Source organism: Lissotriton helveticus, chromosome 1_1 (genome assembly GCF_964261635.1).
Source record: "Lissotriton helveticus chromosome 1_1, aLisHel1.1, whole genome shotgun sequence".
NCBI lineage: Eukaryota > Metazoa > Chordata > Amphibia > Caudata > Salamandridae > Lissotriton > Lissotriton helveticus.
The window spans coordinates 412,408,128-412,433,728 of NC_136057.1; the positions used below are offsets into that span (position 1 = coordinate 412,408,128).

Here is a 25,601-nt window from a genome sequence, read left to right on the forward strand (position 1 = left end):
CAAATGCATCACTGTCGCAGCCCCTCTCTTGCTCATGAGCACCATGAAACCGCCTGGTGTATGTGCGCTGTATAAATTCATTTAACATAACATGTCATAAATGGGGTACAAAATGCCCCCTTTCTTTTACACACTCTTGTCCTCCCACAAAGTACAAAAATATCCATTCTGCTTGCCATTAATTTTTCAATCATTTTATGGATTTCTGTGCCGGTAAGCCCTATTATCATCATCCTCTAGAATGTTATAAAGTGCACGGTGCGTCATAATAGGATTCCATTTTTTAAAAGTACATATTACTTTCCATATGATTATTTTATCTTAAGGAGTCCTTTAATCACACAACTTTTCAAGGTTTTCAGATGTAGTTAGGTTCATAATGATACCCAATGAGGATGATATTTAATATATAAACATCAAATATGAAGATGTCATATATAAGGCTAATCTGAACCTACACTTCGCCTCCTAATTTAATTATTTAAAGTGCATACTGCTCATAAAGTGCACATTGCAAGATCCCAAGAACCTAAAATATGTTGGAGCTTCCCACATAATTTATAATAAATACATTATATGTGATAATCATTCACTCCTAATCTCATAAATTCTTAAAATTACTAAATGGATCATAGCATGATCCACCTAACTAAAGTACATAAATGCTCATAAAGTGCACAATGTGCAATCACCCTTAATATTGTAGATCTTTTAAAGGTACTATGTATATATAACTCCTAACCATTATGATGCAAATATAATTCCTTACTTCAATGTGATTGCACCAAATAGTCAAATAATATATTGCCCCCTCAAACCGCATTCATTTTCAGGTTTGAGGATATATTCAAAGTTTATTCTTAAACTCATATGTAACAAAACATTAATCAGAAGTATAGTATTCCCTTTAAAACTAAATAATCACTCGCTTACACTTACATCACTATCTTGATACAATACATATGTGATGACATTTTTTTATGAAAAGGCTAAATATGAGGATCCACTCAATTTCTCATGAGATTAACAAAATGTGTGCACATGAAACAAGTTTCGACTTTTCAAAAGTCATCTTTAAAACAGTACTTTTATAATGGAAGTTTAGTTCCACAATGCAATTAATTTCCTAAAAATACCTCTCTGTATTGAGCTTACTTCAGTACACATACAACATACTTCCAAAATGTAAGCAATCTCCAAAGTTCTCCATGTGTTCTGGTGGTAAGGTACTGGCGGCAGCAGTAACGTATCTTTATTGCCTACAAAGAATGCTGTGGTAAACCAGGAACTTAAACTCATAGGAAATGTATTTTCCTGGATTACCCTTAGGCATCTTTGAAGATGTCTGAAGACAGAAATCCTTTCTCGATGTAGTGCCAAGGCTCAATATTCACCCCAGCATTCCCTTACTTTGAATGCACTCAGGACCTGCACGTTTGAAGTATGCTGCTTATCAAGTGCAGAAACTTAAGAGCAGGCTACAGATCATGGCAATTGCTCAGGTATTTATGGTCACCAGACTGTAGCCAAGGGATTAAAAATATATCACACTGAAACAGTACCTTCAACTAGCAACATTACGGATTCCTTTTCTTGCTCACTTCACAGACCTTTATGAACCTTCCTTATGAGTTCACAACACCAACTGCTTTCTTAATCGCTTTGGTAATAGTTTCCTTTACAGAAAAACTACTCTGACTGGCATCTTGGGCAATGCCCACAGTCCAGCTCAAAGATACTTTTTTTTAACTGTAATTTGTGCTCACCATTGGTGCCTTGCCCAGAGTGCCAAAGCAAGACTAGGATAACGATTTTATAGGTTGGAAGAAATTTGGGTATTGGTTGACTGGGGTGTGAGCCCTGGTCAAGCAACAACCACAATCCTCGACAGGGTAAGGCACAAGCAAACCCCATAATATCACTGTGCTCAACCCCCTGGTATCTTGGCTCAGAACAGTCAGGTTCAACTTATAGGCAATGTGTAAAGTATTTGTGCAGCACTTCAAACAGTGAAAACACACCACAAAAGGAGTCCACAACATATTCGAGAAATCGAGGGATATTCAATAAATAAAACAAGACCAAAATTACAAAAATCCAATTAGTAGTACCAGAGATATTCAATTTTTAAGGTTTCAGTTAAAGAGCGGCAAAAAGCATAAAGCGCCAACTGTGATAATGTGGTTGCTCTGGACCAGGGAAAAGTCACAAGTTCAAGCCGACCGTGAGGGAGCACAGGCAGGATACAGGGACCAAGTTAGGTCCGCTGAACAAAGTACCTTAAATCCTGGTTGTAGAGTGTTGCGAGGATCTGTACAAAGATGCGCCACACAGCCGAAGCGAACTGTTGGTTCCGAGATGCGGCTAAGCTGCGGTGCGAGGTCCTATTGCATCAACATCGAGGACCTTGTCAACTGGGTTTACGATGCGAAGTCCGGCATCCGGGATGCAGTGTGCAGTCAGGGCGATGTTGAGGTTCCGAAGTACAGCAAGGCTACCATCGATGAGATGGGAGGGCCTGTGCCGAGGATGTGTCACGCACTGGCTCTTTGAATGACCCCAGTACTTAGACGGATCTGTTCCCCACCTCCCCCAGCGCCTTGAGACCATCACAAGCAAGTAAGGATTAGTTACTTACCTGTAATCCTAGCTCTCTTCCAGGGGTATCCTCATCAAATTCATAAGCACATGAATATTCCCGCCCATGTGCGGGACCCCAGAAAACATATTATATATATGTAGCTCTACATATATGTATATATCTATACTACTATTATATAGAGAGAACTGGGAACCTTTGAGGCGGGTAAACTCAGGAACCACAGCGCCAGTCAAAACACCCAATACAGCGTTGGAAAGGGCAGGGTAAGCAGATGGACATAGGCTATATATCAGCAAAAAATATACGTTACATGGGCAAAGTACGTTCTTTGCCAAAGTAGTCCCTTGGAAGTAGCGCCATGCCTGAGGTGGGCGTGTGCGTTAACGATGTTGAATGCAGTAGGCGTGTGACGGGTCGGCCATTTTGGTAAAGTAAACCGGAGCGCAATGTGCGCAACAGCCACAGGGGCGCCTGACTCCTCCATCCCCTTGGGGGACATGGAAGCCCAGAGCAGCACCAGCCCCAGGTACGTGCCGCTCCCCCCGGTTCGCAGACGTGCTACCTCCTCCGCCCCTTCAGTCCGCTCCTTCCCCGGCTCTGCTGCTCCCGACGAAGAAGACCAGAGCAGCACCAGCCACAGGTACATGCCACTCCCGGAGCGCAATGTAAGCAACAGCCACAGGGGCCCCTGACTCCTCCGTCACCTTGGGGGGCATGGAAGCCCAGAGCAGCACCAGCCCCAGGTACGCACTGCTCCCCCCAGCCCGCAGCCGCGCTACCTCCTCCGCCCCTTCAGTCCAGTTTCGATGAGGTACTGAGGGAAACAGCGCGACCTGCGCAGGATATTTGACTGTTATGGCATGGGGTTATAAACCACAACTTCTCCCATCTGCCGCTCAAGCCTGGATCCTTGAATGCACGGGCTGCTAGTACATATATAAACACATACAATGCAGTCCTCTCTGTAAAAGCATTTTTTTAAATGGTCTGCGGTTATCCGCACCCCTGAGGTGTGATGGGGGCTAGGGGTCATGGCTACCTTAAAGGGACGGTGCCAGTTTTCCGTTACTGTGTATGTGAGTTAGCTTTTCAGCATTCTACTCTATGGTTTCTTCTACCATGCAGCCTATGAGCTGACAATGCTTTCACTTTCCTTGCAGGATTACCTTTTCTACTGTATAATAAAGCAGTTTTCAAAGGTTTTCTTTCTCCCTGCTCTATTGGAATGTTTTATGGGCAAATACTTCTATTGCAGCATTGTTCAGCTTTTCCAGAGAGGACTACATTGTATGTGTTTATATATGTATATATACATATATGTAGAGCTACATATATATAATATATGTTTTCCTGGGCCCGCACATGGGTGGGAATATACATGTGCTTATGACTATTGAGGAGGATCCCCTGGAAGAGAATTGAGCTTTACCATCCCTTGATTTATTGAGTGGTGGATCTGAAGGCAATACAGGTTGTAACAGCGATGAGTCTTTGCGAAGGGTCCAATCCCCTTAGCAGCGGAGACGTGTCTGTTCTGATTGGGGTGGCGTCGCACAGCATCTGCGATGCGTTGGTTCGACTGGATCCACAGAAGCTGATAAAGCACCTTAAGGCCAGTTCCAAGGGTCCAGGATGGGGGGTGGCATCACTTGGCAGGGTAGACTCACAGATGGCTGTTGAAAGCCTGCTATGTCCCTGAGGCTTCTGATCAGGAGGCCAGCCAACTAGTCCTTGGAGTCACTCTGGTTTCTGGGTTCAAGAGGTGCAGGTCCAGTCCTTCTCAACCAGGTAAAAGGGCATCCGGTAAGCACAGCAAGACAGGAGTCCTGTTGGGTGCAGTCCAGCAGAGTGGCAGTTCTTAGCAGCACTGCAGTCCTTCCTGGCAGAGTATTCACAGGTCCAAAAGTGTACTGAAGTGGTGGTCTCAGAGGTCCAATATTTACACTCAGTTGCGCCTTTGAAGAAGGGGCGAAGCTTCAAGAAGTTTCCCACTGAAGTCTCCTGGCATCCTGCCTTCTCTGTCCTGGCTCCTGACTAACCACAAGGCAGCCCGTTGTGTGGAGACAGGAAACAGACTATTGAGGTGTGACTTTGCCCCCAGCTACTCCCTCCCATCATGCCAGTGAAGGCCCATCCAGTCATACCTCAGCTCCCATTGTGTGTGGCTGTCTAGGAGGAACATAAAGCCAAACTGTGAACTATACCCACGCATGTGAACAGGAGACAGGTGGCAGGCACCACAATGCCAACTTTCTTAAAGTGATGGTTTCAGAATGGCAATTTAAAATCCAACTTCACCAAAAGTTAGGATTTAAATTGTGACTCCAGTGACCCCAAACATGAACTAGTCATCACTTCCTATTTTGAAATGACACCTATAACAGGTAATAAACAACTCCAGTGTTATTCTATGGGTGAAATAGGCCCTGTCGTAGTGAAAAATACATTTGAGATTTTTCCACTACCAGTGTTGTGTAGTTCCTATAGACCTATATAGGATCTGCTCATTTAGACAACACTATAGGATTGGTGTCAGAGTGATTCTAGACACCCATACCATGTTTGTTAGCCTGTATACTAGCTAGCTCACAGTGCCAGAAACCCCTCTCACCAAGGAGAGAATAGTTCTTGGCAACTATCGAATATGACAACCCTGATCCATCAGAATAGTGGAAACAGTAATACTTGTCGCCTAGTCACTCGTGCTCACTTTGTCTCAGAGAGATACACAGAATAAACAGTGGGGACGTTTTTCAATAACCATTTATTAAACCAGCGTCAATCTAGTGTACAATAGGGGTGCCACTAGACAGTAACATATATACAGGAGTATAAGCACTAACACAGTAAAAGGATGGTAGATTCTTCCATCATGCTAAAACAATGAATACAAGTATATAAAATACATGACAGTAAAATGCATACTCCTACGATGCAACACTAACTAGATGTACCTAAGTGTACCTAGCATGTATGTTGGTGTAAAAGCCCAGAATCCCTCTAGGATAAAGTCAACCCCATTACCTGAAGTGAGAGACTGTGGGACCCAGTCTTGGTCTCGAGATGGACACCCCGCAAGGGATGTCAGACAACTAAGAGCTTGTGTGTCTGCGTGCGGGAGCCCCAGCATTGCGCGTCAGTGTGTCGGCATGGAAGTCCTTTCTCCTCTGACTATCTCAGCAAGAGATGATTTATATATACCCAAAGTGGTACCCCCCTGGGGATATACCTTGCTGTGTCATGTCGGACTGGGATGACGGAAGGAATGACCCTTACACATTGTGATTCTGCAGGAGATGGTAGGCCTGCTGCTGGGCCTTTCTAAATGAAGGGAGGGGGGGTCGTACGGACACCCTCCTGGAGCCCTTGATGGGTCTGGGGACCGCCAACCCCCAGGGCTGGCTCCTGCAGTGTCCCGGGGGGCCCACTCCCGGAACACTGCTGTTTGCTATGGCAGGGCAGGAGCCGTGCGGCTCCCGCCCTGTCATAGCAAACACTGGTTTGGATTTTGTAAGCAAGAGCAGGTTTCCTGTTCTCGCTTACAAAATCCAAACCAGATTCCTTTTCCACAAGCGGAGCTGCATGACAGCAGCTCCCTGTGTGGAAAAGAAATGCCGGCTCCCGCAGAAGGTGGGGAGCCAGCGGGACCGTGGGGGAATTGGGGTCCCCACACGGTCCCCAACGGAAAGGCCAGGCCCCAGGGGACGCGGTCCCTTGGCCATAAGTTGCTTGGGAGGGGGCCACGCTCCCCCCCTCCCTTAATAAAGCCCCCGGGGCTAATAGAGCTCTCAGGAGGGGGGCCACGCAGCCCACCTCCTAAATTTATTATATAAAATAAATACATTTATGGCCATGCCCCGGGATGGGGTCCCTGTGGCCGAATTCCCGTTTATTTTAAAAAATAGCTTTCAGGCCCTGGGGATGGGGTACTCAGGGCCTCAAAAATGGGAAAAGGGGGGCCACACAGTCCCCCTTCTGAAAAAAACAAAACCAAAAAAACCCGGCATCGCGCTGGAGGCCCGCCCCCTCCCTGCATTACTCTGGAAACATGCCCGTGGCGCATTTTAAGTTGGCAGATTAATTGCCCTTGAATCCTGGGCATCCCTGGGGGCCAACTAGCCCACTAGGTACCTCCAGTAAGTGCAACAGGGCTGCGTTGCAGAGAGGTGGTCCGAGGCCACGGCTTTTCTACACCTCTGTGCAACAAGGCTCTGTGGCGCTTACTGGAGATACCTGGGGGCTAGTTGGACCCAAGTGACATTCAGGATTTAAGGGGACTTAATCCCCCAACTTAAAACGAGCCATGTGGCGCATTTGCACAGTGGTAAAGGCAGGGGGCGGGGCCTGATGTGACAAGTGATATATATATATATACCAAAGTTACAAGGACATTCGAATTAGGCTCATATTTCATTTGTATTCTCCTGTAAGGAGTAGCCGCAGAAGCCCCTGGGCAGCAGGATTATCCCTATAGTAAAGCGAAGAGGCAGAGCCGGTGTCGGAGGACCCGATCAGTGCCAGACGCCACACTAAGGTAGGGATCCGCCAATTACCCGTTGAAGGAGTGTGCTTGAAACGGGACGCCGGTATTAACCGGGCGTAGGTGTTCATAAAAGACATTATTTCTAAACCCGATAAACGAAGCACCATGTCCGTAGACATGTTAAGGAGCCGCGACGCAGCGGCAAATGGCATGTTCGATGATTCCCCGAGTAGGGAAAGTGAAACCAACTTACCAGTTAACAGTCAACCCAATTCAAATACCAAAGAGAAGTTTCAAATGTTGGAGAAGCCCATGAATGCTGAGCAGTTCAAGTGGTGGGAGCACTGGTCCCGGACTTGATACTTGGAAGTTGGTAGGATACAGAGGGGACTACGTATTATGCTTGCTCCCAGTTACGAGCAACCTGACCCCCGAATGCTAGCGGAATGAGCGGACTGTTACTTGAAGTCTTCTCGTAAACTTGTGGAAATTCTCGCAAAGTATGTTGATCGAGATCGTGAAACACTAATAACTAAAATTGACGTCTTGAATGCTGAAATTGACAAATTAAAAGCTGGTGCCGTGACAACAAAATACCGAAATGAAATCACTGCACCCTTGCAACGTGAAGAGGAGGTCATTAAGAAAAGAAAAGCATTCAAGTTCCAACGTGAGAAGTTGGACTATGAACACGGTCAAGTCTTCACCTGCTCTTAAAAATACAACAATGTCAAAGCTGCAAGGAAGGCGATATCTCCTCCCCCGCCATCTCTCGATGCAAACTAAGCTGAACCAGCAGTCACATCAGCCTCTGACCTCAGCTCAGCAGTTGACAGTGAATCTGATAATGAACAACTCAGGGTCCAGCAGTTGGGGTTTCACAAATTCTCCCTGGCGCAGGAGGTAGACTGTCTGCGCCAGGACAGAAGGCAAACATTGAGTCCCCGTGTTCCAGGTGCAAACACCAGCTAAAATGCAATGGCAAACGATGGGAGGGACGCAAATGTGGCACTGAACGAAAACCTAAAGTAAAACAAAAAAAGCAAAGAAAAATTGGAGACGCAAATAGGTTCTATTGATGTAAATTATGACTCACAGACTATCATAAACTTAACGAACATTGTCTTAACAGAAAGTGAACTAAAGATATAACTTGGATTATTTTTATGTCCCTAAAGCGATTTCAACTATGCGCAAACACACGTTGATATGTACAAATCTGTGCGCAAACTTAAATTATGCAAATTCCATCTGCTACAAGGGTCACATAAGATCAAACAAAGCACTACCGTTGAGACTCACAGTCCCTCAATATTAACAGCTGGCGATATGGAACTTCTACATAATCTCCAACAATTGCAGAGTAACAATGAAGACGTTGAACCACCCTCAAGTCAAATACCATCAGTATGAGAGATCACGGCAACAAACTTCAAACCTAAGTCCACCTTCTGTCCTATTACGCTAAGGGACAATATAGATGTTTTTCATGAAAAAATATCGTAGAAGCTGAAAATAATCTATAAAAAACAACGAGAGGTAAAAACGTTACAATAGCCAAGATAATGCATATTATCAGTCAATGAGAAAATTGCAAGATAATGACAATTTAATTATCAGGCAATCGGACAAAGGTGGCAATATTGTACTGTGGTCGAGAGAACTATATATGGATGAGGCCATGTGCCAACTTAATGATAGGGACTGCTACAGACGTAGTATGATGTTGGTTGTCAAAACTGCGTGGAACACTTTTTATTCTAGTCTATTGGCATGGAAGAGTGCTGGTTTACTGACAATTGATTAATTCAAATTTCTCAAGAATGACCACCCTGTGATGCCAGTGGTTTACATTACCAAGATACATAAAGACAAAAGCAAACCACCGGGCAGGCCAATAATATCAGCATGCAATAGCATCATGGAAAATCTAAGCACATATGTGGATTTTTATTTGCAGGAATATGTAATGGGCCTACCCTCTTTCATTTTAGATACAGGTGATCTGCTAAGAAAACTAAATGACATTGTTTGGAATCCAAATTATTTGCTTATTTCATTAGATGTCTCGTCCTTATATACCAGTATTCATCACAGGGATGGTTTAAAAGCGATAGAACATTTTTTAAACACCAGACCGATTTGATTTTACAAGCACAACAAAATGTTACTGGCCATGATGACAATGTGTCTTGAGAAGAACTTTTTTCTTTTCCGGAACCAAGTGTTTCAGCAGTTTCGGGGTGTGGCTATGGGGGCTTGTTTCCCCCCCCCCCCGTTATGCCTGTTTGCACATGGGGCTGTGGGAGGAACAGGTCCTCATGTCCACCTTTGGGGAAATCATGTCAAACAATGTAAGAAGATGGTTTCGATACAGAGATGATTTGCTAATATCTGGAGAGGTACGGAGATTGGTGCCCTCCAGTTTGAGCAAATAAATGATCATCTTAATCTCAAGTTTACCAGGCAGATAAGCAATGTATCTGTCTGCTTTCTTGATGTTGAGATTTTGGTTCAGACTAACCAGTTGCACACAAGGCTGTATAGAAAACCTACAGCAGGCAATGCTTTGCTACATGCTGCAAGTCACCACCCTGCACATCTGATCCGCAGCATCCCTTTTGGGGAGATGCTGCGGATAAGGAGAATTTGTAGCTCTAACCTTGATTGTCAAACAGCGTAGAAAGAATGCTGTGATAGGTTTCTGAGGAGAGGCTACTCATTGGATGTGTTCAATAAAGCTATGATCAGAGCAAACGAACAGGGTAGAACACAGGCATTGGCTTGTAAAGCGAGCACCAATTCAAATCTGATAGAGTCAACACAACCATCTAGACTAATTCTCACCTACTATATTCAACATAAAACTATACGTAGGATGATTAACAGAAATTGGGCATTGGTGAAAATTACCCAGTCTTAGGTGACAAAATAACCATGTCACCAAATATAACATTTAGGAAGTCCCCGCTCTGAGTGATGCTTTGGTCAAAAGTATCCCAGAAATAAGAAACAGCGTGACTTGGCTTAATACCAGCAAATGATTTATTAAATGTGCGGTGTGCAAAACCTGCAGACATGGTGTCAGTAAGACTGAATATGTCACACCTTTCAGCAACAAACCTATCCACATTAGTAAAAAACTGACATGCAAGACTGAATTTGCTGTTTATGTGCTGGAGTGTCCTTGTGGCCTGCGATATGTAGGTAGCACCAAGCGGCAGGTTCACAAACGGATACTCCAGCACATAAGAGCAATCAACAACGGTGATGTATCATATTCAGTTGCACAACATTTCGGGGAAGTGCATGCTAAGAAATCAATTGAGCTCAAATATTTTGTTATGGGCTCGGTCACACCCCTGAGAAGAGGTGGTGACCGAGAGGCAAGGCTGAGAAGGCTAGAGACTAAGTATATTTTGGAAATGGACTGTAAGACACCACATGGTTTGAATTCTAGTGAGGACTTCTTTACACATTTATGACAATTCTGGTTTAATTGAACTGCTTAAATCTTGTGGCTGCATCATCAATGTTTTTAATATTTAGCTATTGTATTTTTGCACTAACTTTGCACATGTGAACCTTAGGGCTCACAAGGTGACACTTTGAATTGCACTGGCACTTTATTATTAGGCATGAAATGACTGATCCAAAGCCAACATGGGCTATATTTTTTGTATTCATAATTGCAACAATTTGGCATCGAGATGCATATAATTGAACCATGTTAGATTGGGATTATGCCATTATTTATATGACAAATTTTACATTTGTTTTACTCTTAATATGCAATTTTATCCAATCTGTGAGGTTCTGAATACCTTTTTATTCCAGCATCTCTTATGAGCATTGTATGTACTTATTTAATATTTATTTATATATTTATTGATATTTATATATCTTTTTGCTCATTTTGCACCATATCTACTATGCCAACGGTAGTTCATAATTTATTGAACCGACCTGCCATTGTGAAAATTACTGGTCCGTTTTTTTCCATGACTATGAACTCTATAGTCACGGCTAGCAGCACTGTCACTTTAAAAAGGCTATGTTGGCTCCTCTAACGTGTCATGTGATCAAGGCCCCAAAAGGGCTGAACAGCGTTATGGTGGCGGTGCACAAGATTGAATAAACATAATTGCACTATATTGTGGGTTCGCTTAGTCTTTCCTACGGAAGAAGGTCACAAGAAAACAACATATACACACACACACATTTATATGTATATACATACATACATATACACCAAAGGTTACAAGGACGAACGAGTTAGGCTCATATTTCACTCATACAAAACCAGTGACATTCAGCAGTTCTAGTAAACTGAGCTAACTATTACTTATGTCCCCGCAATGCACTGCTTATAACCTCATATAGTACGTCATTCATGACATGGTCGGTGACATCACGGATGACATCTCTTTTTTTTAAAGCCATAAATGAAACCAACATTATATACATGACATTAGAAGGGTAGACATAAAAAATAAAATAAAAATAAAAACAGACAAAAAGAATGAAAATCTTATACCTTTAAAGCCAAGAGTAAAAGACATCAAAGAAAATGAAACACCGTCATGGGTTAACGCGTTATTGCTCCCATAACTGGTCAATCCAAATCCGATTAAATTTCAACCAAGAACGCGGTCCTCTAGTTTGAGCCAAAGAAAGTTCCATTTCATGGACCTGGCTAAGTAAGACCCATAATTCATTAACTCTAGGACTAATAGGATCTACCCAAGCTCTAGCAATACATAAACGGCCACACACAATAATAATAGTTGCCAGGAGATTCCAGTTACTAACGGCACCACAATCGATCCCTAGAAAAACTTCTTTTGAAGCGAGCTGATAATTAGGGCCAAGGAGTGGACTAAGAATACTGGTGACACCCTCCAGAATACGTTGAGTTTAGGACAATCAATAAACACATGTCTACAGTCTGCCGCATGCAGCCTACATGTCGGACAAAATGATTTTTCCGTATTCCCAGAAGCCCACTTCGATATAACCGCCGGAGTGTAGTACAGCAGGTATACAGCCCGATGCTGTTGCAACTTCAAATTAACTGATGTTACCCCTTGATCAAGTACTTCCATACTCTCCCAAATGTCCTCAGCGGTTATTTCAACCTGTAGGATCCGGCTGAGTGTAGCCGCAATTTGTAAGCTATCATCGGTAGCCGGGCCAACATTTTTTGATAGACTGAGCCAATTACCCCCCGACCAATGCGGGTATATATTCCAACTAATATTTGGGAAACGTTAATAACTTCTTGCCTTGTATAAAATAATCACTAACCTGTAAGTATTTAAAGAATTTTTTGTGAGAGACCAAATTCACCCTTAAGTGCAGTAAAAGAACAAAACCCCTGTCCATCATAAAGTTGGCAGAGTCGGTTGATGCCCTTAGATTGCCAATCATTGCCAATATATTATCCTGGAATATGTTGGGCACCATTGGATTGCCCCATAGCATAGTGTATTGATGCTGCGCCGGGAAAGAGTATTGCTTACAGATGTCAAGCCAGATCAGATTTATTTCAATAATTACCTAAAACTTTACCGGCTTGAAGTAATTGGGGTCAGCGGTATTGTACAACAAACCCCACTATTGGGCCACAAGCAAGCTGATACAGTAACAATGTTGAGCCGGCATCCAGTCCGCAGGGCAGACCACAGAGCCAACTGGCAAAAGAAGCCCAAAAATAGAACTGAAAATCTGGGAGCTTAAAACCTCCCTGCTCATAAGATAATCTCAAACTAGAGAGCCCGACGGGCATGCTTCTACACCCATATGAAACGATCTATAACACTATTCAATTTCTTTAAAATAGACGGGGGGACGTGTATGGTATAGAGTGAAACAAGTATAGGAATTTAGGGAGGATACTCATTCTTATAACGTTACACCTCCCATAAATACTTCGTGGTAGTCAATGTCAGGTACGCAATTTGGCTGCAACACTTTTCAAAAGAGGATCGTAATTTCATGTAATATCATTAACCTGGCTACAGATGCATACCCCAAGATAAATTGCACAAAGGGTAACCCCCCAATGTTGTAGGGAGAGCATCAGGTTGAAAATTAACAATTGTCTGGGTGGCATTTAGCTTATAGCCTGAAAAGGAGCCAAATAACTCGGCCTCTTCGATAATGTGTGTGATAGAGTCAGCCGGATTAGCGGAGTAAACCGGTATATCGTCCACATACTCTGTAACTTAGAGTTCAATACCATGAATACTAACTGGGGAGATCCTTCCGTTAAGCAGTAAATGTCCAATGTATGGATCCCTGTTGTGTCCCATGTTGTACATCAAAGTTAGCAGATGTCAAGCCATTCACTTTGATTGTAGCAAACAGGGTTTTGTACAGTTTGTGTACCGCAGAGATGAACCTGGGGCCAAAACCAAGTGACTGCATAGTAAAGCCATAGGACCTCCCAGGCCACTCTTTGGAACGCCGTTTCCGCTTCAAGCATAATCATGCCCATTTATCTATGAAGTTTACTCGAAGTGTTGAAAGCTGCGATAGCAGTGCCTATATGGGTTGTTGTAGCTCGTCCAGGAACAAAGCTGTGCTGATACCAACTTATGGATAAAGGGAGGTAAGCAGGAGGCCAGGATGTTAGAAAAGATTTTGGCATCCGCATTAATAAGTGATATTGAACGATAAGAGCTTCTATCGTCAAGCAGTTTCCCTTTTTTGGGAAGATCACAATATTAGTTGCTCCCCATGAGTCAGGCGCATTGACCCCATTAAAAATACCCAAGCTGAGCTGCAGATAGACCGGAGCGAATAGGTCCTGAAAAACCTTATAAAATTCAAGCAGGATGGCATTGTGGCCGACCGCTTTATCAGAGGGTAAGGACTTAATAGCGTCCTCCACCTCAGCCAACAATATGTCTTTTTAAAATTTGTCATCATCCAGGCATTCAAGCATAGCAGATGACTCGTCTGCAAGTATTCAAAGCAGGTGTGTTGACAGAATGAGGCAGGAGCTGTATATAAGTCAGCATAATACAGCCTGAATTGCTCAGTTATGTCCGCTGGCTGAATAAATGACTTGTCACACTACGCTCTGATAATTTTGACAAGGGTCCTGGCCTTTTGATCAGCAATCTCAAGGGCGAGCACCCATCTCGCACACTATTCCGTATTGATATTGCGTAGCTTTATATTTATGATATTTAGAAGCGATCTTATCCATTAAACCCCTGTTGATTTTAGATCGTATTTTTAGCATCTGAAGATAGATTGCCTGTGCACCCGCATCACCGGCAGTAATTGCCCAAGCATGCTGGTGCTCTAATTTTAAATGCTCTCGACAAGCCCATTTGGTCGCCTCTTCAGCAAGTCGATTCTGAACCAGAATAAAACGAGGAGTTCCCCCCTAATGAACGCTTTCATACAATCCCATACACATGAGATATTAGCCCTGCCTAAATTAATGTTTAAATGTTTAGGTCCAAAGGGTGTCCTTCCCGACGCACAAGGCGGGTCACACCCTTGACGGTGTGTTCTCTAATGATTCCAGGCTAACGGTCGGCATTCCTTTGCCGATAGTCTGGTCTGACCATCTGGCAGTACCACTATATTTGAATATGCCCAATATGGAAGGTAACTTGGTTATCACTAAGAAATGCCTTAAAAGAAATTTTGGAAACATTACGAATGAGGGACTTGTACCTTTTGTCCCGACTGTAAATAGGACATCCCAGATGAAAGTAGATGATGCAGCTCAAGAGCTGGCTGACTCTCTCTCCACAGCGGTGGATGAGCTAGCCCCTGCCTCTTTCAAGTATGTTGCGCGACAAAAACCCACTGCCCCCTGGTTTACGGAAACCCTGAGGCTACTCAGACAGAAATGTAGAAGGAAGGAAAGGTGTTGGCGTAAATCCTGGGATCCAACTGACCGGGAAGTATACAGGCGCCTGATACGAGAGTACAAAAGTAGAGTCATCAAGGATAAACAGGATTATTTTACCAACTTAATTCGTTCTCCCACTTCTTCTAAAGAGCTCTTTAAGATCGTGAACTCTCTCTGCTCTCTTCAGGCCCCTGACCCCGTGGTAGTCACACAGGAGCTTTGCAACAACATCTCGGACTTCTTTTTAAAAAAAATAGATGATATCTATTTGGTACTGCAAACTCAGAGGAGTGTCCTGAGTGAAGAGGATTCCGCTCGAGTTAGACATCTTGAAGCTGCGGTCGATAACCCTTCCCAGGTGTTTAACCACTTTCCTGAGCTCTCTCTGGAGGGGCTGGACTGCCTGCTGGATGGAATTAAATCTGCCTCTCCCTTAGATCCGGTCCCTCTGAAAGTACTTAAGGCCTGCAGGGATACTATTCTTCCTCCCATGTTGAAAATCATGAATAATGCGATGGAACATGGCATTTTCCCCGCAGCTTGGAAGAAAGCCATAGTAAAACCCCTGCTCAAGAAACCTACCCTGGACCCAGGAATGTTACAGAATTTTAGACCCATATCTCTCCTGCCGGCTCCTGCTAAGATGCTTGAAGCCCACCTAAATCGACATCTCTCTCGCTTTTTGGATGGCTCGGGATTCTTGGATGGGTCTCAGCATGGTTTTAGAAAGCTGCATAGCACTGAGTCTGCCCTGACTATGGTTACGGACAACATACGTAGGAAAGTAGACTTGGGCCATACCACCGTGCTAGTATTGTTAGATCTAACAGCAGCTTTCGATACCCTGTCTCCCATTATATTAACATCTAGGTTAAGGGAGGCAGGAGTAACAGGACCTGCCCTTAGTATCCTGAGCTCCTTCTCACTGCAAAGAGAGCAGCGTGTGATGCTGGGTGATCTCCTCTCCCCTGCTAAGCTCTTGCAATGTGGGGTGCCACAGGGGTCGGCATTGAGTCCGACCCTGTTTAATATCTACGTGGCCCCCCTTGCTAGACTTGTAAGATCTCAGGGGATGGAGGTAGTATCGTACGCTGATGACACGCAGATCATGGTCTCCCTGACCCACTCTGTGACTGTCACCGCTTCTAACTTTAGGTCCTGTATGCAACTTGTTGCAGAGTGGATGATTCTCAACTCCCTAAAGTTGAACGGTGACAAAACAGAGGTCCTGGTCTTTGGTAAAGACCAGGACATATGGTCTGGTGCCTGGTGGCCTCCATCTTTAGGCAATTGCCCTACTCCCACTCAATCGGCGAGGAACCTTGGGGTCATCTTTGATACTCGGCTTTCTATGGAAGCCCAAGTTAACAAAACTGTGGCCACCTGTTGGGGTGTTATTAGGACTCTGAAGAGGATCCTTCACTATCTCCCCCTACAGGCACGTAAGTAGGTTGTGGTTGCCCTTGTTGGCTCAAGGCTTGATTACTGTAACTCCCTCTATGCCGGAGCTAACAAGGGCCTCCTACAGCGCCTACAGGTCGTACAGAATGCGGCGGCACGGTTTGTTTTGGCCTTGCCCTGGATGTCGTCTGTGACCATAGCAAGGAAGAGTCTTCATTGGCTCCCTATCACCTCGAGAGTATCTTTTAAACTACTGTGCCTTACATATCGTGCTCTCATGGCTGGTCCTACTGATGCTCTGGGATCTCGGCTCACTCGATATGTTCCGAGTAGGTGCCTACGCTCTTCTGAGCTTAATCACCTGGTAGTTCCTCGTTCTATGAGTGTTAGATGGGGGAGCAAGGCCTTTTCCATCCTGGCACCCCAAGTATGGAACTCACTTCCCTTTGAGATTAAGTCACAACCCTCATTGGATCTCTTTAGGAAGGCTCTAAAAACTTGGTTTTTTGTTGATGCATATCAGTAAGCTCTTTACATCCGTCGACTCAGCTAGACTATTGGTAGGCACCTTGACGCCCATGGGGCTAAGTTGCGCATGTGTAAATCCCACTTCATTCATTCATTCAAATAAATACTCCCTCAAAGCTCCTCCGATATTTGCTACCTACTGAGGGTTGCTAAGTAAGTGTCTCAGAAATTTAAAAGGCCGGGTGACTTTTCTAGCGCCAAGTTGTCTCTGTAGAGTCAGCATGACAGGATTATGATCAGAAATGATCTTAGAACAGACCTCTACCATAGTATTTTCCAACAGAGACCTCTTGGTGAAAATCATATCTATGCGGGAATACTGTTTATATGGGTGTGAGTAAAAAGTGTAGCCTGGCAGTGTAGGATGTAGCACTCGCCAAACATCGTCAAGCTCGTGAATATACAAAAGCTCCCGAATTGCTGCCCTAGTTTTAGACATGCTTGCCCGACTTCTACTATTAGTTGTATCTATTTCACTGTCCATTATGCAATTAGAGTCGCCCAAGATTATAAGATTCCCTATCCCAGGCCAATAATTCACCACTCAATTGATCAAAAATCTCAGCACAATCAGAGTTGGGACAATATACAGCACAGATCATAGAAATGCGACCCACTATACGCAGCTGGACTATAGCCCATCTTCCCCAGCTATCCCACAGTGTGCACATCACTGTAGCGAATAAAGTCCTTGATTTCAGAATAGCTGTCTGTGATGTACAAACTAGTGTATCATAGCCTAGCTGTCCCAGCAACAGTGTATCTTTATATGCTATATGGGTTGCCGTTGAGCTGATTACTTGTGGTTTCAGAGTACAGAGTTCCTCCCTGATTAAATGGCGCTTACAAAGCTGGTTCAACCCTGCGACATTTCAGCACATAACTTTTAAGTCTGACATGGATTATAAAACATCTTAATCTTAACATCTACCCTTCTAACTGTTAAATTGCTGTTTACCCCCCACAGGCCCCCCATCTACCGTCAGCCAGTGCAAAGCAACCATCCATCACGTGCACCCACCCCCTTATCCTATAGGGACCCTCCCCCAACCCATCCCCAATCCCTGCTGAGAGGAATCATTCCACCCCAGAGCGGTCACTGACTGCTTTAGTGGATGACAAACCACCCCCCCCCCCCCGGCACAGCTGCCCCCGCCATACCGGCCTGCCTTTAATTAGCATCGAAGAAACAAGCCCTTTTATCCTTCATTTCTTTTTTTTTTAAGCTTCCATAGAGTTTTGCCACCCCCTTTTGAATTCTAGGTCCAGAAAAAGTAAAGTTAAGGAAATAAAAGAGGGGAGGATATTGAAAGAGCGAAGGGAGAAGGTAGAGAAAAATAAGCGCAATAGCCAGTCCTGTTGTACTAAGTGTGTCTTTTCTATGCCAGTGCACTTGTGGCGCCTCCTTCAGCGGCCTCAGCTTGCCATTTCAAAAGAGCCCATCTGGCCTCCTGTTCAGTATTGAAAAAATACGAATGCCCAATAATCTTCAGGCATGCTGGCTCCTGTAGATAGACTTACGAGCACACCTATTTAAAAGGATCGATTAGCTGCAGCATCCTCCAATGACGATCCATTGTAGACTTCACCAGGCCAAACGCACAAAAATAGTCATAGTGTCCAATTTGACAAGAGACAAAGGGAGCCTTAGTGTAAATTGCTTGGCGCAGCAAGAAGTTACCTAACAAAATCAAAATGGGACGTGGTCGAGGTGGGTTGTCACGATTCACAAGTGGAACAGTAAAGGGTATACGATGTGCCATTGAACTTGGGAGCCCATGTCCCAATCGGAGAGATCAAGAAATGCTTGTTGAAGCAAACTAACGATATACGCGCGTGGATCTGAGCCCTCTCCCCCCTCTGGTATGCCGAAAATACGTAAATTGTGGTGCCGCTGGCGGTTCTCAAAATTCTAAACCTTAGATTGCAAGAAAGCCACCGGAATTTCGCGTGCTTTCGCAATCCCGACAGTGTATGAATTAGTGTCTTCAACTAGTGCCACCCGTTCCTGTAATTCCATAACGTCAGTAAACAAAGAGGCACATCTACAAGTTTCTTCAGTTAGTGCAGCCTTGATATCTTGACTATCTGCCTTTGCTTGACTAATATTCCTGCGTCTCAGTTCTTTGAAGAGACAGCACCTTTAGGATAGTAGAGTGGATATGTCTGACTCATAGTGCTCCAAGTGACCCACTTCAGGGTTTGACGTGCTATCCTTTCTTGCACCTGAAGTTCAGGAGACTGATGTAATCCTCGTCTCAGCCAATTCTTCGCTGTCCGCCTCAGATTCATAATGCCGACTGGGAGCTACTTTCAAAGCATTTGAGGCCGCTGCAGGAGAAGGAAGTTGTTGGTAGTCATTCTTGTCACTCATCAGTGAATCAGAGGCCATACTACCTGGATTGGAGAGTCTCGAAACAATAGCCTTGACCTCCCCTTTCAAAGCCACCCATTTTCGCAGAGGACTAAAATTGGCATCAGTCTTCGCTTTATTTGAAAAATCACTTTTAAGTTGTCCCGCAACTGTAGTAGTGGGGATAAACATAACAACCCCCCCCCCCCATCCACCAAGGCCTTTTGCGCCTTGGCCCGTTCTGGTCCCTCTGGTGGTTTTAGGACCTTTCCCCTGTAATGATTTTGCCTCAACCACCACCTCCGGTGCTGCTGGCGTACATTCAAATGGCGGGGGGTTGATTCGTTTCATCATTGCTCCCAATACCCCAGTCCCTCGTGCGGCGTCTCAGGACTAATGAATATCCTGGCATAACGTCGTTTGGTACATCCTGAAGGGCTTGTTCCACAGAGGAAAGCATAGGGCCAGTGGTTACCACTGATCTGTCACGGGCAAGTTGAAGATTATGTTTTTAGACTATCCCCACCAGCTGCTCCACAAATGAAAGGATTGGGATCCAATTTATGATGTATATCTTTATTGTCTTTTCCCTAACAGACACCCAGTAAAAATAGATACCTGCTCCTGTTGTTGGGGTATTTGCAGTTTTTCTACACTACCCAGGACTGGGCGCACTACAGCCTTCCACTTCGATAAAAGGTTTACCGTATCTGGAAACCGATAGATTGAACATACCTTCTATATACATGAAGGGTTGAATCACATGCATGGATAAGGCTGAGCACTGACATTGATGTGAATATTAGACACGTCACAGCTGTAAATAACACTACAGATTCATATCGAGGAGGAGAACATCATTTGAATAGAGGGGGTTTGTACCATTGAAGCCATCGCCCATAGTCCGAATTATAAAGACTTACTTCAGCTGACCGCTGCAATTGAAGAATTAGGGTCATATATACATTATCAAATACAGCTAATAAAAGATTTCTGCAGATCCAACATACGATGTAAGTGCTGCACTATACCGGAGGGGTGATATTTTTGAGATGATTGAAAGAATCTTTTTTTTTTTATGTCCTATAAGAAAAAAGAGATAACTATTTTGGTCTTGATAAAGGTGGTGCGTAACAAGCAATACACCGAAACGCGTCGACGCTTCTACTGTATTAAATTCAAGGGACTATCTTTTGGGATTGATGACATTAACCTAATAGTGTTTATAGATCCTGATGAATTAATAACTTAGGATGTTTTCGCATTTGAATCGCCAGAAAATGTCTCTTTTGTGATGATTTTAATGTTTTTATATTGCTGGGGGATGGTTTATGTGATTATATTTTTGTTTGTTTTAATAATCTCCGATATCAAATTGTGAAAACAAAATTGTAAATGTTCTTAATATTGGTATCCTTAATTTTGTGCTTGTATTCACAGCTGATAAGGGAATGTATTTTTGCTATGGAGATGATTGTATGGTAGATGAGGACTATGAGTGAGGTATAATCCAAGGGAATTATTTATGTTACACTTGTATTTGCATAGCCACCACCTCAGGGGAATAGTCACTGGCACTACTTGTTAAATGAATCATTTTCCCGGACTATGTTGCTCTTGTCTTGAGACACAAAGCCATTACGATCATTAGGTTTCGCCATTGACTTGACAGGGGGATCATTCCTCTTTGGACCCAAAATGCCAACTTCAAGAAACCCCCTTTCATCCAGACCATCTGGCACTGCTGCCATAAAGGCTTCAGCCATCTTTTTCCCAGGAATAGAATTACCTGGTCCACAGGACCGGAGTACCCCCCCCCCCCTCCCCGGCCCTGCCAGAGCGAAGTAGTCTCAGGATAGGCCGTCCGAGCGTATAGTTGGATTCAGGGTCTACTGTAACATCCTGACCCTCATGCCTACCTGTGCGGCTTTCCTCAGGGATAGGACAGCTGCCCTGTATTGCCAAATTGTCTCCATTACGCCCCGCCCCTTCTGGACAAATGTACGTGGGGAGACCATAGCCACAACGCAGGGCAACACAAATGTCCACTGACCGGTACTTGTTGAGACTCGGTGTGTATCTCGATGAGCAGAGACCGTGGTGCAGCAAAATGTCAGCCCAATATTCATCCAAAGCTCAGCCCACATATACTAAACTTCGTGCAACGGCTGAGCCAAGCCACCACATCGATCCTATCAGTGAGTGGCAAGCTGTTCGATGCCTGTTTGCAGAGCCGTCTCCGCTATTCAGCTGCCTTGTGTCGTGACTCCATATTGCCATACCGCTGTGGAGTTGCTGACCCATCTACAGTCACCAGGTAATCTGGCGTAGCAGCCGGGGTGTGGTCTGGGGGGGCTTTAGAATACCCCCCCACTCTTACAGCCCACTCGCCGTCATCTCGTGGGCCTAGCATCAGCCCTAGGTGCGGGAGTGCAAATGCCAGCGTGGCCGATGAGGAGTGTCTGAGCGACATACACACCGGCGGTCTCACTCCGCCATCTTCCCCTCGCGTACGGATGACATCCCAAAGGAGTGTGTGTATATGTGTGTATATGTGTGTATATGTATATATATATATATATATATATATATATATATATATATATATATATATATATATATATAGAGAGAGAGAACAGGTGTACATAAGTTATAGATATCGATAAATATAGATATATATCTATAGATCATATATATATTGTATTGTATTGTATTGTAATTGCACTTATATAGCGCTCACTACCCTGGACGAGGCGTTATATCACATCATATTTCACTGTTCACTACTGCACCTATAACTGGACCAGTCATAGGGTCCATGCAAAGAGTGAAAAGAGAATCCACAGCTGGACATACCCCAGATTCCTGGAATGAGTCAGAAATGGACGAATTAACAAATAAAAGGAAAGACGCCGTGGTGATATCAAAGCAGCAAACCCATTACGTAAGGTTTGTATGCTCAAGCATTCCCATTAGACTGTCAGGGACCAGTTTGCATCACATTGTGCTGACCCATTGTTCCTGTACTCAATCATTACCATAAAATAATAAGAATAGATCTCATACCTATATTCAGGGGTGCGGTTAGTTCCAGAAGCATGATGTCCATCATGGGAGGGAGCGTCTCATCACTGTATTCTGGGGGTCTGTACATATTCTTCACAAGATATTTGTTGTAATTTGCTTGATCCAAACGCGTAATTCCCACAAGTACTCTAGTACCAGAAAGGCTGAAAGGCAAACAATTTTGTAAATAAAAAGTTCTCTCCATGCTCCCTCATTGTATTCTGATTTGCAATCAGGGTCTACATTCTCATGGATAACAGAATACGTTTTTGCTTGCATGCTTTGAGGTTTGACAGAGCATTCACAGATCTCAGGATCTTAATTAAATGAGAGCCTTGTCAGCCTTCCAACCCAATCTTCCACTTTTGGTATAGTTCCGAATTCTCTTTGCGAACACACCCCTAATTGCCTTACATACTGGTTCATAGAAAGTTGGCAAAAGGTATAAAATTGGCAACCACTTCTGCTGTGCCAAGATGATTTTTTCCCCCCAAAACCATATCAAATCTATCGAATACCGTCATCCCAAAAGTAGTAACTTTCCCACATCCACAGAAGGCTACCCAAAATCTAAGACAGATAGTGGGAACATGAGCATAATTAGAGGTGGCTATATATGCTTGAAAATCAGGATTCCATTACTTGATATATAGCAAAGTAAAATCCATTTTGGATCATGAAACAGAGCTGCATATCCTAGTCCAGACTTCATCACTATGTCAACATTCAAAATGATTTAATATAGACAGCTTTTACAGGCGTAGATTTCCAAATAGTAACATTTGCATGAAGCTTAAGGAAACCCCTTAGTAAAACAGCAATGTGTTTCATTTACAAAGATCTAAATATTTCCCACTTAAGTAATTACATTCCAAGATCTCAAAATTTAGTATACAATGATTTCAAAATATTTACGATTCTTTACATTCAGAAACCCAGCCTCTCCAATATTGTATTTTATTATCAAGGTTTATAGCTGTAATATTCCATAAAGACTTATTCATGTAATGTAAATGTTACCTTGTGTCCGCATCAACCTGTCCCTAAATATATTTCAGTAGAAGGCATAGTTGGCGTGCTTATAGCCATAAAGATTCTCATATCCATGGAAAGTAGAAGATCTAATATAAAACATTCAGACATTAATGATTCAGTGTATACCAAATAGCAAACCAGGTCTGCCTTGATTTAGTGTATCTGGCGTACACTAAAGAACAAGTTCTTTATCTTTGGTAATGCTTTATCTGGTAGAGACTATCTAGCGACAGAATGCTTTCCTTAGAATAGTCCCCAGGTGTCAGACTTGGTCTGTAACTTTTTTATCAATACCTTTTGCATGCCAGTAGGTGGCATCATTCGGCTCTGTGTGGTGTCTGAGGCGGCGTCCTCTCCAGAAGTGATGTACGGGGAGCCTATATAGGTGCCACATCAGCGGGATGGCCTCAGTTCTTGACCTTTTTTTTGCATGGAGCTGTTACAGGAGATCTGCCACACGGGCAGCCTTATTGGAAGACAGATGCTAAGGAGTACGAGATACCGTACTCTACTTGCCCAATCCTGGGCAACTATGATCACTTGTGCCCGTTCGTTCTTGATCTTCTTAAGAACTCTGAACAGGAGTGGTATTGGAGGAAAGGCATACAGCAGTCCTGACCTCCACTCAAGATGAAATGGTCTGAGCGAGAGTCGCTTTGGAAACACCAGCACACAGAAATGCTGCGATTGCACATTCTTGGTGGTGGTAAATAAATCTAACCAATGGTCTCCGATGAAGTCCGAAGAGACCTTGCACCACCTCAGGATGGAAATGCGCCATTCATGATCTGCAAGGCTACAATGGCTGAGTTTTATCTGCTCTGATGTTTAGAGAGCCCACCAATTGTTGAACCACCAGAAAAATGTCCCCACGCTCCAACCATGCCCAGAGACAAACAGGGCCTCTTGACACAGGGTCCTCGACCCCACCCATCTCTGCTTGTTGCAATACCACATGGCGGTGGTGTTGTCCGTGAACACCTGAACTAGCCTTCCCTTGATGGAAAGAAGAAAGTCTTCCAATGCCAGGAGAATTGTTCTCAGTTCCAACATGTTGATATAGAGTTGAGACTTTGCCGGAGACCAAAGATTTCTGATCTCCACCTCTCCCAAATGGCTGTACTAACCCAGAAGTGATGCAGCTGTCACTCCTGTGAGCTCTGGATGGGGATGAGCGAGGGTTCGGTCACCGACGCAATCGCAATTTGTGAGCGACCACTGCAGATCTCTTTGCAGGCCCCTCTGATATCTGAACCAAGTCATAGAGATTCCCCTGATGCTGTGCCCACTGGGACTTCAGATCACACTTCAGAGACCCCTTATGCCAACAGGCATGTTTTATCATCAGGATGCAGGAGGCTATGAGAGACAAACAGAATCATAGCCCAAATGCCCTGTACTGACAGTTTTGGAGGAGAAGCCAGATACTGGAGAATAACTAAGATGAAAAGGAGAGTCTGAGCAAGAGTCTGATGTGGCTTTGCCACGTTGATAGTGAATTCCAGCAAATGCAGGAGGTTCACCATAGTCTGAAGGCGATCACGCCTTCAGCATCCAGTGGTCTAGGTAGGAGAAGACTGGAAACCCTGACCACTGCAGATGTGCTGCAACCACCACTATCACTTTGGTGAACATCTGAAGTAAGATGGTAAGACCAAAGGGGACCACAGCGAACTGGTAATGCTCTTGGCCTAATGTGGACCACAGTTAATGCATGTGGGCACGTGGATATGGAAGTTGGCACCCAGTCTCCAAGATCGAGGACAGGCAGTACCTCAGCCAAAGTGAGAAATTAGAATTTTCCTTTTTTCAGGAAAAAGATTTAGGATAGGACGGAGGCCTCCTTCCTTTTTCAGCACCAGGAAGTAGGGGAAATAGCAACCACAACCTACTTCTGATGCTGGAATTCTCTGAATAGCTCCTTTGGCTAGAAGAGCTAGTACTTCATGTCGATAGAGTGAGAGGTGGTCCTCCATCAGCCAGTCATTGGTTGGAGGCCAAGGTAGAGGGGTTAGTTAGAAAGTTAGGGGTTAGTTGGAAAGGTAGGGCATATCACCGCTGGACCATCTTAAGCGCCAATTTGTCTGAAGTGATTTCCCTCCATTGGGAGAGTTGGTACCGAATATTCCCACCAACCGAGTGCCCATGAAGGTAGGTAGGCAAACTAAAGAGGCTTTGAGGTTGCAGCTGCCAGGAGGGGATGGAGAGTGGGATGCAGATTGGGTCGACCTCTGGCTCTTGCTCCTATGAGGCTTGT

At 44.2% G+C, this 25,601-nt stretch overlaps 1 protein-coding gene across 1 annotated transcript in view; it reads right to left on the reverse strand.

Annotated features, from left to right (window-relative positions):
* OVCH1 (ovochymase 1) overlaps positions 1–25,601 on the reverse strand; it is a 1,371,455-nt gene that overhangs the window by 155,039 nt on the left and 1,190,815 nt on the right. The window contains exon 31 of the mRNA XM_078673763.1: positions 22,310–22,473. Within this exon, the coding sequence (XP_078529889.1) occupies positions 22,310–22,473 (164 nt within the window). The remainder of the gene's footprint in view (positions 1–22,309; positions 22,474–25,601) is intronic.